Consider the following 14,443-nt stretch of genomic DNA (forward strand, 5'->3'; position numbering starts at 1 on the left):
ATTACCAACTTATACATTTATAATTTATTTTACCTAGATAAAATACCTTAGTTTAACACTGAACTAAGCCACTTTGAATCTTAAAAAGATTCTATCATATCACAACTATTTCCCCCAAAAACCTTTTACCACTAATATACCCTTTCTCATTGAACAATACTGAACCTGAACCGACCTTTCTAAATGGCCTCATGGTCAAGGACAGATAACCTGGGAGCCTACTTCCGTAAGCTCAATCATTCTAAATGGGGTTCTAATAGTTTCAATAGTGGATACTTCCACTTTTAGAAACTATACTGCACTTGGGGGAGAAAGGATTTTACCCCTTTACTTAGTCCTGACGAAGGGTCTCGGCCTGAAACGTCGACTGCACCGCTTCCTACAGATGCTGCCTGGCCTGCTGCGTTCACCAGCAACTTTGATGTGTGTTACCCCTTTACTTGATCGTTCTCTCTTGTAAGTTTCCTAGCCATTGAGTGCAGGAAGATTGAAATTACCACAGGAAAAGGAGTTTAATTGGGACTACCACAAACTTTCTCTAAATGGCACACTGGCCAACACTACTCCAGTTGCGCACACTGATTTCACAAGGACGTCATACTCAAAGTGGAACATTGTATCATTATAAGTGTATGGAAACGCTAATCATATTTAAAATTCCAATCTGAATAGTGCATAAAAATACAATACACAATAGAATTTCTGGCCCACCATAATAAAATAAGTTTGTACAGAATGTATCAAAAATAAAGCACAGTATATCACCATTTAAAATGTTTGTGCATGAGAACACTAACCCATCATATTGCAGTCAGATTTTTTATTCCCAAAGAATTCAATGGTTGTATTAATAATATAAACACCTAATTGTATACACACACACACTCACTCACATACACTATTCATTTATTGAGGTAAAGCTCAAAATAGGTCATTCTGGTCCTTCGAGCCACACCTCTCAGTGTCTGCTGATTTAACCCTAGTCCAATCATGGGACAATTTACAATGCACAATGAACCTACTAACTGGTATGTCTTTGGATCACGGAAGGAAACCAGAGCTCCCAGATAAAAGCTAAGCATTCCACGGGGAGGACATACAGACTCCTTCCAGATGACATTGGAATTGAACTTTCGAATTCTGACACCCTGAGCTGTAATAGTGTCATGCCAACCACAGTGGCGCCTACGATATTCCTATATTATATATTGAAGCTGAAGTTGGGAAACTTCAGAACTCAGGACAGATGAGGCATGATGAGAAAAGGGAGAATAGGATCCAAAAGTAATCCAGCGAGAAACATAAAAGACAGAATATAAAAGCTATTATATACACATATATACAAAGGAAATATATTATCTGAAGGTAATCCAATCACAGACAAAAGAAAATCTGCAGATGCTGGAAATCTGAGCAACACACACAAAATGCTGGAGGGACGCAGCAGGCCAGGCAGCTTCTAGGAAAAGAGTACATGCGACATTTTGGGCTGAAGTCCTTCAGCAGGATTGGAGAGAAGAAGCTGGGGAGTAGATTTAAAAGGTGGGGGTGGGGAGGGAAGAGAGAAACAGAAGTGGGAGGGAAGAAATAAAGAGCTGGGAAGTAAACTGGCGAAAGAGACAGGAGGTCATGGAAGAAAGAAAAGGGGGGAGGAGTGAGCAATGGATGAGCAAGGAGATGAGGTGCAGGGGGAAAAGGGGATGGGAAATGGTGAAGGAGAGGGGGGTGAGGGGCATTACAGGAAGTTTTAGAAATTGATGTTCATGCCATCAGGTTGGAGGCTACCCAGACGGAATAAGACCATAAGACTATAAGGTATAGGAGCAGTTGTAGGTCATTCGGCCCATTAAATCTGCTCCGCCATTCAACCATGGGCTGATCCAATTCTTCCAGTCATTCCCATTGCACTGCCTTCACCCCATATGCTTTGATGCCCTGGCTAATTAAGAACCTATCTATCTTTGCCTTAAATACACCCAATGACTTGGCCTCCACAGCCACTCGTGGTAACAAATTCCACAGATTTTCCACCCTGAGTAAAGTAATTTCTCCACATCTCTGTTCTAAATGGATGTCCTTCAATCCTGAAGTCATGCCCTCTTGTCCTAGAAGGAGATCCCCCTCATTCTCCTGAACTCCAGAGAATACAGCCCAAGAGCTGCCAGATGTTCCTCATATGGTAACCCTTTCATTCCTGGAATCATTCTTGTGAATCTCCTCTGAACCCTCTCCAATGTCAGTATATCTATCCTTTCTAAAATAAGGAGCCCAAAACTTCACACAATACTCCAAGTGTGGTCTCACGAGTGCCTTATAGAGCCTCAACATCACATCCCTGCTCTTATATTCTATACCTCTAGAAATGAATGCAACATTGCATTCGCCTTCTTCACAACTGACTCAACCTGGAGGTTAACTTGCACAAGGAATCCCAAGTCCCTTTGCATCCCTGCATTTTGAATTCTCTCTCCATCGAAGTAATAGTCTGCCCGTTTATTTCTTCCACCAGTGTGCATGACCATACACTTTCCAAATGAATGTTTTATTTTCCACTTCTTTACCCATTCCCCAAAACTGTCCAAGTCTCTCTGCAGGATCTCTGTTTCCTCAACACTACCTGCTCCTCCACCTATCTTTGTATCATCGGCAAACTTAGCCACAAATCCATTAATCCCATAGTCCAAATCATTGACATACATTGACGTAAAAAGCAGCAGTCTCAATGCCGACCCCTGTGGAACTCCACTGGTAACAGGCACTAGCCAGAATAGGATCCCTTATTTCCATTCTCAGCTTTCTGCCGACCAGCCAACGCTCCACCCATGCTAGTAACTTCCCTGTAATTCCATGGGCTCTTATCTTGCTAAGCAGCCTCATGTGCGGCACCTTGTCAAAGGCCTTCTGAAAATCCAAGTACACCACATCTACTGCATCTCCTTTGTCTACCCTGCTTGTAATTTCCTCAAGGAATTGCAGTAGGTTTGTCAGGCAGGATTTTCCTTTCAGGAAACCATGTGCCTTTGGCCTATGTTGCCATGTGTCTCCAAGTACTCCGTAATCTCATCCCTAACAATCGATTCCAACAACTTCCCAACCACTGATGTCAGGCTAACAGATCTATAGTTTCCTTTCTGCTGCCTCCCACCCTTCTTAAATAGTGGAGTAACATTTGCAATTTTCCAGTCATCCAGTACAATGCCAGAATCTATCGATTCTTGAAAGATCATTGTTAATACCTCTGCAATCTCTCCAGCTACTTCCTTCAGAACCCAAGGGTGCATTCCATCAGGTCCAGGAGATTTATCCACCTTCAGACCATTAGGCTTCCTGAGCACCTTCTCAGTGTTAATTTTCACCGCTCAAACTTCACTTCCCTGACACTCTTGAATGTCCGGTATACTGCAGACATCTTCCACTGTGAAGACTGATGCAAAATATGCATTCAGTTCCTCTGCCATCTCTGTGTCTCTCACTACAATATCTCCAGTGTCATTTTGTATTGGTCCTATATCTACCCTTGACTCTCTTTTACCCTTTATATACTTAAAGAAGCTTTTAGTATCTTCTTTGATATTAGTCATCAGTTTCCTTTCATAATTCATGTTTTGCTTCCTAAAGGCCACCTTAGTTTCCTTCTGCAAGTTTTTAAAAGCTTCCCAGTCCTCTATCTTCCCACTTGCTCTGGCTTCCTTGTATGCCCTCTCTTTTACTTTTACTTTGGCTCTGACTTCACTTTTCAGCCACGGTAGTGTCCTTCTTCCCTTTGAAAATTTCTTATTTGGAATATATCCTTCTTGCACTTCCCTCATTCTTCGCAGAAACTCCAGCCATTGCTGCTCTGCTGTCCTTCCTGCAAATATCCCTTTCTGGTCAATTTCGGCCAGTTCCCCTCTCATGCCATTGTAATTTCCTTTATTCCACTGAAATATCAGCACGTTGGATTTTATTTTTCTTTCCTCTCAAATTTCAATGTGAACTCGATCATATTGTGATCACTGTTCCTTAAGGGTTCTTTAACCTTAAGCCCTTATCACCTCTGGTTCATTACACAGTACCCAATCCAGTACAGCCGATCCCCTAGTGGACTCAACAACCAGCTGTTCTAAAAAGCCACCCATTAGACATTCTACAAATTATCTCTCTTGAGATCCAGTACTGACCTGGTTTTCTTAATCCACTTTTATGTTAAAATCTCCAACGATTATCATGACGTTGCCCTTCTGACACACTTTTTCTATCTCCTGCTGTAATTTGTTATCCATATCCCTAGCACATGGCACAGGCAGGAGTCCTGAGATTACTACCCTGGAGGTCCTGCTTTTTGGCTTTCTGCCTAACTCTTCGAATTCTCTCATCAGGACCTCCTCCCTTTTTCCACCTTTGTCATTGGTACCAACATTCACCAATACTTTGGCTGTTCACCCTCTCCCTTCAGAATTCTCTGCACCCAATCCGAGACATCTCGTACCCTGGCACCTGGGAAGCAACACACCATGCGGGTATCTCTATCTGGCTGACAGAACCTCCTGTCTGTTCCCCTCACTATGGGATCCCCTATGAATACCACATTTCTCATCTTCCTCTTTCCCTTCTGCTGCACGGAACCGGACCCAGTGGCAGAGACCGGATCACTGTGGTCGTCCTCTGTCAGGTCACTGCCCCCCCCCCCCCAACCGCTTCCATAACGAGGTAAAGATTACTGAGGGAGATGGCCACAGGGGTGCTCTCTACTATCTGAGCTCTTTCCATCCCTTCCCTGACAGTCACCCACTTATCTAACTCCTGCAGCCTCGGGGTGACTAACTCCCTGTAGCTTCTAACTATTTCCCACTCACATTTCATTTTAAACTATTGGTCATCGAGCCACAGCTCCAGATCCCTAACACGGTCTCTCAGGAGCTGCATCTAGGTACACCTGGCTCAGATGTGGCCATCTGGGAGACTGGAAGATTCCCGGGATTCCCACAAGGGAAAGAATCATTAACATTCATAATGGAGTATAAAGGTGTTGGTAATACTGCAGATCAGAGCATTTGTGCAAAAAGAATGCACAAAACAGAAGTGACTCGTCATTATTTAACAGTACTGATAAATGACGAATAATTTGCATCTCAACCTCAGCCTGGCAGACAAGCAACCTGAAAATATTTTAAAACTACATTATTACAGAAAGCACTTTCCATTGTATGGCAGGTGAAGTGACTAATTTTATCACACTTAATTCCTGTAATGGAATACAAGGTGTTGTTCCTCCAACCTAAGTGTGGCCTCATCACGACAGTGGATGAAGCTATGGATAGGCATATCGGGATGTGAAGTGGAAGTGGAATTAAAATGGGTGGCCATTGGGAGATCCCGCTTTTTCTGGCGAAGTGGTCCCCTAATCTACGTCAGGTCTCATCGAAATACATGAGGGCCACCGGGAGTATCGGACACAGTAGATGACCCCAACAGACTCACACGTTAAGTGTCGCCTCACCTGGAAGGACTGTTTGGGGCCCTGAGTGGTAGTGAGGGAGGAAGTGTAGGGGCAGGTGTAGTGACTGTTACAATGGAAGAAGGCAGAACTTTTGATGTGGTAGATTTCCACTCAAAAGAAGGACACACAGTATTGAGAGTCATAGACCAGCATAGATCAAGGATTGGTTAGTTGAAAGAAAACTAAATGGTCCTTTTGGTTGGTAGTCTGCAACACCCTGTTGGACATTGATAATGTCATATGCCACAGGCCTGTTTCCCTTGTTTGTTGCTGCGATAGACACGGGGGAGCTGCATGGCCTTGGTTTCAGTGAGGACTAACACTCAAGGTCCAGACTAGCCTGCTGATACAGTCCAGGAGAGGAGACGCCAGAGGTGGTGTTGCGTGGCATTGACGTTTGGTTGGAGGCTGGCTGCCCACCGATGTTCAATTTATGGAATGTCAAGCCGGATTCCATACATGCGGGAGTTTGTCTGCAGACTTGCCAGGAACTGCACTATCAATTTGTGGAGCATGCACTCAGGGACTTGGGCTACATACATTTCTTTTGTGTGACTGTATGCTTGCTTGCTATCTTGAATGTGTTGTGTATGTTTTGCACTTTGGCCCTGAGGAATGCTGTTACTTTAGCTGCATTCATGTATGGTTCAACGGAGACTAAACTTGAACTTGAACCTGAACCTGGCAGCGTGGCGTTAAGGCAAAGGATAAGCCATAACTTTATTGAATGCCAGAGCAAGTAATACAGCCAGAATCATTATACAGCCAGAATATATATACACACACACATATATATATACACAGTTGAAGTCAGACATTTACATACACCATAGCCAAATACACTTAAACTCAGTTTTTCACAATTCCTGACATTTAATCCTAGAAAACATTCCCTGTCTTAGGTCAGTTAAGATCACTACTTTATTTTAGGTATGTGAAATGTCAGAATAATAGTAAAAAGAATGATTTATTTCAGCTTTTATTTCTTTCATCACTTTTCCAGTGGGTCAGAAGTTTACATACACTTTGTCAGTATTTGGTAGCGTTGCCTTTAAATTGCTTAACTTGGGTCAAACGTTTTGGGTTGCCTTCCACAAGCTTGTCACAGTAAGTTGCTGGAATTTTGTTCCATTCCTCCAAACAGAACTGGTGTGACTGAGTCAGGTTTGTAGGCCTCCTTGCTCGCGCAAACTTCTTCAGTTCTGCCCACAATTTTCTATCGGATTGAAGTCAGCGCTTTATGATGGCCACTCCAATACCTTGACTTTGTCATCCTTAAGCAATTTTGCCACAACTTTGGAGGTATGCTTGGGGTCATTGTCCATTTGGAAGACCCATTTGCGACCGAGCTTTAACTTACTGTCTGAAGTCTTGAGATGTTGCTTCAATATATTCACATAATATTCCTTACTCATGATGCCATCTATTTTGTGAAGTGCACCAGTCCCTCCTACAGCAAAGCACCCCCACAACATGATGCTGCCACCCCCTGCTTCACGGTTGGGATGGTGTTCTTTGGCTTGCAAGCCTCACCCATTTTCCTCCAAACATAACGATGGTCATTATGGCCAAACAGTTCAATTTTTGTTTCATCAGACCAGAGGACATTTCTCCAAAAGGTAAGATCTTTGACCCCATGTGCACTTGCAAACTGTAGTCTGGCTTTTTTATGGCGGTTTTAGAACAGTGGCTTCTTCCTTGCTGAGCAGCCTTTCAGGTTATGTCGATATAGGACTTGTTTTACTGTGGATATAGATACTTGTCTACCTGTTTCCTCCAGCATCTTCACAAGGTCCTTTGCTGTTGTTCTGGGATTGATTTGCACTTTTTGCGCCAAAGTATGTTCATCTCCAGGAGACAGAATGCATCTCCTTCCTGAGCGGTATGATGGCTGCGTGGTCCCATGGTGTTTATACTTGCGTACTATTTGTACAGATGAACGTGGTACCTTCAGGTGTTTGGAAATATATATAGATAATTAATTCTAAATTACAAAAACAATAAATATTACTCAGACAGAAATGATCTGGGAGGTTTTCTAATTTAAAACTTACTTCATCACTGGAATGTGGTGTGGTGTGCTTGATAAAAACTAATCCCTATTAATTAAACACTTCTGTGTTTTCGAGTTATCAGATTACAGGTGCAGGAACCACAAAACGATAAATGACACTTAAATAGGATGATTCATTAACACTTATAATGGAGTATAAAGGTGTTGATAATACTATAGATCAGAGCATTTGTGCAACAAGAATGCACAAAACAGGCATAACTTGTCATTATTTAACAGTTCTGATAAATAAGGAATATAAACGCAAGCAACAAAAAATAAGGAATAATTTGTTTCTCAGCCTCAGCCTGGCAGATAAGCAACCCAAAAATACTTTAAAACTACATTATTACAGAAAGCACTTTCCACTGTACAGCAGATGAAGTGACTAATTTCATCACACTTAATTCCTGTAATGGAATCATTAAACTGCAAAGAAGCCTTAAACTGATGACACATCGTATGGTAATTCAAAAGTAATAAAATGCATGTTAATTTGATTATACCAAGCGGAGGTCAGATGCAGCTATTTAAAGAATTTACTCCCATTGTCCATTTCTCAACAGTCAGTTGCTGTTGATCTAATTGTACTTTGCAAACTCAAAGTAAATTATGTCTTGACATTGTTAGTGGCATAGATTGTCGGTGTCTTTCCAAGATTAAAATAAACCTATAATTTCAAGACTTCAATCAACGCAGACAACTATGTAACCCGAGACTCTGCAACTGAAGTTGGTTACCAATATGTTCATTTAAAACAATTACATAATCATCTAAAATCAGGCCTGTTTTCCACTTTGCCTGTATTTTGTAATGCAATAGAATTAAAATTAAAATTATTTTTACTCAGAAACAGTTTATTTAAGGTACTTTGTGCAAACATAAGAAGGATTCTTGATCAAGCACCTTCTCAGTTTGCCATGAAATTTCATTAAGTTTAAATATAATAATAATGATCTGTATCTTGATTGTTTTATCACATTTAAACTGATTGGTGTTAAGATTTGTTATAGAATGAAAATTGAAGGCATCTGTTAGTCTTGCAAGACCATGGATCTGCACCTGGAAAGTCTTCACTCTCCAGGGCGCAGGCCTGGGCAAGGTTGTATGGAAGACCAGCAGTTGCCCATGCTGCAAGTCTCCCCTCTCCACGACACTGATGTTGTCCAAGGGGAGGGCAAGGGCCGATACAGCTTGGCACCAGTGTCGTCGCAGAGCAGTGTGTGGTTAAATGTCTTGCTCAAGGACACAACACGCTGCCTCGGCTGGGGCTCGAACTCACGACCTTCAGGTCGCTAGTCGAATGCCTTAACCACCTGGCCACGTGCCCACTCAGAATGAAAATATGGATCTAGAAAAGGTGGCAAGCATTCGATATGGACTTTCCTCAAAACTCTATCTTTTGCAAATTTTTTTCGTAAAGTATACCATGGAGACTATTTTGACTGGTTGCATCACCACCTGGTATGGAGGGACCACTGCACAGGATCAGAAAAAACTGCAGAAGGTTGCAAACTCATCAAGCTCCATTATGGGCACTAGCCTCCCCAGCACTTAGGACATCTTCAAAAGGCAATGCCTCAAAAAGGTGGCATCCCTCATTAAGGACCTCCATCACCCACAGCATGCCCTATTCTCTTTGCTACCATCAAGGTGGTGGTACAGGAGCCCAAAGATAGACACAGTATTTTAAAATAGCTTCTTCCATGCTGCCATCAGATTTCTGAATGTATAATGAATCCATGTACACTACCTCACTCCTTTTTGCACTGTTAATTTAACTAAATTTTTTAACATATTCTGGTTCAAGTTTGAGCTTAGTTTATTCTCATGCAACTGTACACATGTAAACCTCCAAACAAAACGATTGTGGACCAAGGTGCACAACACATAACTCACACAAATAACATTATCACAAATAATAAGTTCAATTTACAATATGTTAAAAAGTAAACGGTGTATTGCTACTGGCACTTCATACGTGATGAGAACCAGCAGGGAGTTCAGTCATCTAATGGCCTGTGGGAAGAAGCTGCTTCCTATTCTGACAGTACTTGTCCTAATGCTGTTTTACATCCTGCATCATAGTAGGGGTTCAAAGAGATTGTTGGAAAGATGGGGAGGGAACACTGACGAAGCTAAGGGATGTGCATATATGAGGCGCTCCCAATAGATATCTATGATGAGTGGAAGAGAGACTCCAATGATCCTCCCAGCAGTTCTTGCTATCCTTTGTAGGGACTTGCAGTTAGACGCTTTGCAATTCCCATACCAGATGGTGATGCAGCTGGTCAGGACACTCACGATGGTGCTCCTGTAAAATTTAGTTAAAATAGGGAAGGCAATGGTCCCCTGTTGTGCATTTAATATTTCAATAACACTTGAGTAATATTGTAAATATATCATTTGATTAAGCATTCTGTGTTGTTAAATAATTCATTATAAGTTACATGTAAAAATACGTTGATGGCTTATGTCATTGCACCACCATATCATATGTGTGCACCTCGCTTAAGCTAAGTCACATTCTCCTGGGCACCAGTCTTTTTCTTGAAATTATTTTTATGTTTTGGAGTGACAAAATATAACCGTGGTAATGAGCAAGTTTTAAACGAGTCCAAGACAAGTACTTACCTGTTTTGAGTTTTAAAAAAGCAACACAGCATGCGCTTCTTTGCAAGGAAACAGAGACATCAAATTAAAAAAAAATCGGGTTGGAAAATGGACTAAATTCACAGGTTCATAAACCGTGAGTAGCCCGTGATAATGATCATAAATTTTTAAAAAAGCAGAAATGGCTGGTTACATCAGACAGATAAATGTATTGATTGCATAACAGATGACTAGAATATGTATACTGAGTGAATTGAGCAATATTTTAAAGCAAATGAAATAGCTAATGAGAAACAATTGCCAGTTTTGCTGAGTGCATTGAGTTTAAATGCACACAGTTCACTTAGAAGTCTGACTGCTCCAACCAAACCTGCTAAAATGAGCTTTACTGATATCATGAAAGTAATGCAGGAACACTTAGAACCAAAACCATCGTTATTGCAGAACACACATCAAAGTTGCTGGTGAACGTAGCTGGTGAATGTACTGAGGGATCATTTAGTATGTGGAATCTCACATGAAAGCATTCAAATATGGCTCCTAAAAGAAGTACAATTTACATTTAAAAGAGCAGTTCAAATAGCTGTGTACAGTGGAAACAGCAGATTGAGAAGCAATAGAGTTGCAGTCAGGAATGAAAGTGAGTGTGAACAAAATTACGATGTCTAAACAAAAACTGGCCTGCCAGAACAAAATGTGTCTCCGTTGTGGCAGGGACTCACCTACACCGGACCAATACAGATTTAAAGGTGAAACTTGCAGAAAATTCAACAAGGTAGGACACGTACAAAGAGCATGTGAGCAGGCAAATATAAATGGACTGCACAAAGATAAAAAGTCAAGTTGCAGTTTCAAAAAGTTTCATCTGCATGCTGTTGATGAAAAATCTGATAATGATGAGAGTGACACAGGACTGAGTAGTCCTGAGATCTAAAATGTGAGAACTATCAATAGACGAGCAATATGGCTTACACCAGAAGTGAATGGCAAATTAATAAAAATAGAATTGGACACTGGCTCAGCTATTTCAGTCATTTCATCAAGTAAGCTTGTAGAGCATTTCAAAGATTCTAAACTGAAGCCTACTGATTTCAAACTTAAAAGCATACTGGAGAAAAGGTAACTCCCGTGGGAATGACATTTGTAACAGTGAAATATAGCAACCAACAAGCCACATTGGGCTTGTATATGGTAAAAACAGGAGGGCTAGCATTGTGGGGATGTAATTGGCTGAGATAAGTAACAATTTGATTGGAGATCCATCCACTATTTGCATGCCATATCCCCTACGGTAGAGTAAATAGCAAATCTGGACAATCCCTCAGCAATGTTCAAGGACGGCAATGAAAAATTCAAACATATCAAGGGTAAAACAGTGTTAGATGAAAATGCCACACCCAAGTTTTGCAAAGCCCATTTGGTTCTTTATGCCATCTGTGATAAAGCGTCTAGTGAGCTAAATCTCACTGAGGCTAAAGGTTGAGTGGAGTCCACGAGCAACTTCAGTAGTCCCCGTAGCAAAGAAGAATGGGATTGTCAGGACTTGTGGTGATTTTAAGGTCACCATCAACCCAGAACTGAAAGTAAATCAATATCCTCTGCTCAGGATAGAGGATATCTCTGCAAACCTTTCTGGAGGAAAATACTTCAGCAAAGTGGACTTAGCTGAGGCCTACCTACAGATGAAGATGGAAAAAGAGTCCACAGTGTTTCTCACTGTAAACACTCACAAAGGGCTTTGTCACTATAATAGGTTTATGTTTAGATTAGCATCTGCACCTGCACTCTGACAGAAAACCATGGACCAAGTGCGGCAAGTCTCCCTGGGCACTCAGTGTTACCTGGATGAAATCACTGTTACCAGTAATGACGACAAGGTACATCTCCAAAATCTCAAGAGCACAAGGCAACAATTGTGATCTTTTTAGACAAGCATCACTTACTGTGGTCACACCATTGATGCACCAGAAGTGTGCTGAGAAAATTCAAGCAGTGGTTATGAACCAAGGCCATGCGTCACAGTTGCAATCCTGTTTAGGATTTGTCAGTTAGTGTAGTAGGTTCCTGCCAAACCTCCTTACTGTACCCTACCTCTTAACTCATTAACACAGATCGGGAAGAAATGGCAATGAACAAAGCAGTATGAGGTGGAGATAAAGGAAATAGTGACATCAGACACTATATTCACAACACATTATCGTCCAGTGAATCTTGTCAGTGATGCCTCGCCTTATGGTGTAGGTGCAGTCATGTCACACGGTATAAATGATGGAAGTGAACACCCCATAGCCTTTGCCTCACATTCCCTTACCGTTCCAAAAATAAAATTATGCACAGATTGACAGAGGGGTCTTGATTGTAGTTTGAGGTGTAAAACATTTCAACCAGTACTAGTATGGGAGACAGTTTACCCTTATTACTGATCATCAACTACTCGTGTCCATTTTGAATCCACAGAAGTTTTCCACTAACAGCAGCCGTACAAATGCAGAGATGGGTTCTTTCTTTTGGACGATACAATTACACGGTCAAATTCAAAAGGATGACTAATGATGGAAATGCTGATGGATTGTCCCATTTACCCTTGGAAAATGAAATACCTAAAAAATTTACAAAAGACAACTCTTAACATATGCAAATTGAAAGTCTCCCTATTATGGCAGAAACGATTCAGAGAGAAACCAGAAAAGTCCTCCACTGTTTCCGGTCTACCTGACCAGCCAAAATGGCTGGAATGCACAGCAGAAACTCCAGTTCCCCCACTGTTACCAGTGCCATGATGAAATTGCCTTATGTGGGGATTGAGAGTTGGTGTACCATTCAAGCTGAGAGCTAAGGAGTTGGAGGAGCGACATGCTGGTCATATAGGCATTGTCAAAATGAAAGAACTGGTTCGAAGCTTTGTATGGCGGCAGATCAAGCAGCTGTTAGGGATGGCAACACGTCCAGAAGATGCCAAAGGCAGCACCCTTCCATCCCTGGGAATGGTTTTTGCCAGAACATTCATGACCATAAATTTCTTGGCTGCAGCTACAAAGTAACTAGAAGAGTCCCAATAGCTTCAACTACATCTTTGCACACTGTTGATGTGTTGCAAAGCCTTTACTCAAGGACTGCTGCTCCAGAGCACTTAGTCAGTGACAATAGACCACACTTGGTTGTGGAATAGTTCCAATTATTCCTAAAAATGAATGGAATAAGACATACTACATTTGCGCCAGACCAGCCAACAAGGGCTTGGTGGAAAGACTTGTTCAGAGCAGGGGTAACCAACCTGAGGTGCACAGACTCCTCAGTTAATGGTAGAGATCCATGGCATACAAAAGTCTGGGAATGCCTGGTGTAAAGAACACGCTGCTAGCGATGTTAACAGAACACACTACACTAACACTGAATCAGAAGCTCGCTAATTTATTCCCTGCATATGGCAATGCAGCACACTTCACAGCCAATAACTCACCAGCTACGCAGTTCCTGAGTCACCCTTTGCATTCACACTGGATCTCCTCTCAGAAGGAGTAGCAGGGCAGCTGAGACAAATTGAGGGTTCCTCATACAAGGAGGTTCGAAGTTTTGCTCCTGGACAAGCAGTCTTAGCGAGGGACTACAGAGGTGATCAAAAGTGGGCACTCAGAAAGTTTAAGGACAGAATTGGACCATTCTCCACAGTGGAGGTTGTGTTTGAGATCATCTGGAGGCAAATCATCGATCAGGTGAGGACAGCAGAGTCAATTGTAGAGAATAAAGGTGCCCAGAGCTCTCAGAACTACTTCTTGCAGTCCCAGTGTCAACTCCTATAACCACCACAGAGAACCTGAGATTGTTTCACAGCCACAAGTCTCACCTGCCGAGCAGAGTGATCACTCCTGTCAGGAGGAGCTGAGGACCTGTGACTCCGCCTTCAGAGCAGGTGACAAGGCAGACCTAGCAACAGCGAGGGCCAAACCGTCCTGGGCCATCAGAGAGGTAAAGTGTGCACACGCCCAGCGAATCCACAGCCACTTCCAGGACAGCGACAACACGTGGCGCATGTGGAAGGGCATTCAGGACATCACCAACTACAGGAAAACATCACCTGCCTGTGCTGGTAATGCTTCCCTCCCAGATGCGTTGAATGACTTCTACACTCGTTTCGAGGCGGAAAATGACGTGGTGCCGAGGAAGACCACCCCTCCTCCAAATGACCAAGTGCTGTGTCTTACCGTGGCTGATGTGAGGAAAACTCTATGTAGGGTCAACACACGGAAGGCTGCTGGACCAGACAATGTTCCTAGCAGAGTGCTCAGAGGATCTGTCAG

At 42.2% G+C, this 14,443-nt stretch overlaps 1 protein-coding gene across 4 annotated transcripts in view; it reads right to left on the reverse strand.

Annotated features, from left to right (window-relative positions):
* The window catches only part of arhgef28a (Rho guanine nucleotide exchange factor (GEF) 28a), a 379,030-nt gene that overhangs the window by 23,319 nt on the left and 341,268 nt on the right, over positions 1–14,443 (reverse strand). The window contains exon 36 of one of the 4 annotated variants that reach the window (XM_072257922.1): positions 6,098–7,427. The exons of the other annotated variants lie outside the window; for them this stretch is intronic. Coding sequence (XP_072114023.1) covers positions 7,390–7,427 — 38 coding nt within the window. The 3' untranslated portion in view covers positions 6,098–7,389. Of the gene's footprint in view, positions 1–6,097; positions 7,428–14,443 lie in introns of those variants that run through there. 4 annotated transcript variants of the gene reach the window in all.

The sequence above is a fragment of the Mobula birostris genome, chromosome 5 (assembly GCF_030028105.1).
Source record: "Mobula birostris isolate sMobBir1 chromosome 5, sMobBir1.hap1, whole genome shotgun sequence".
NCBI lineage: Eukaryota > Metazoa > Chordata > Chondrichthyes > Myliobatiformes > Myliobatidae > Mobula > Mobula birostris.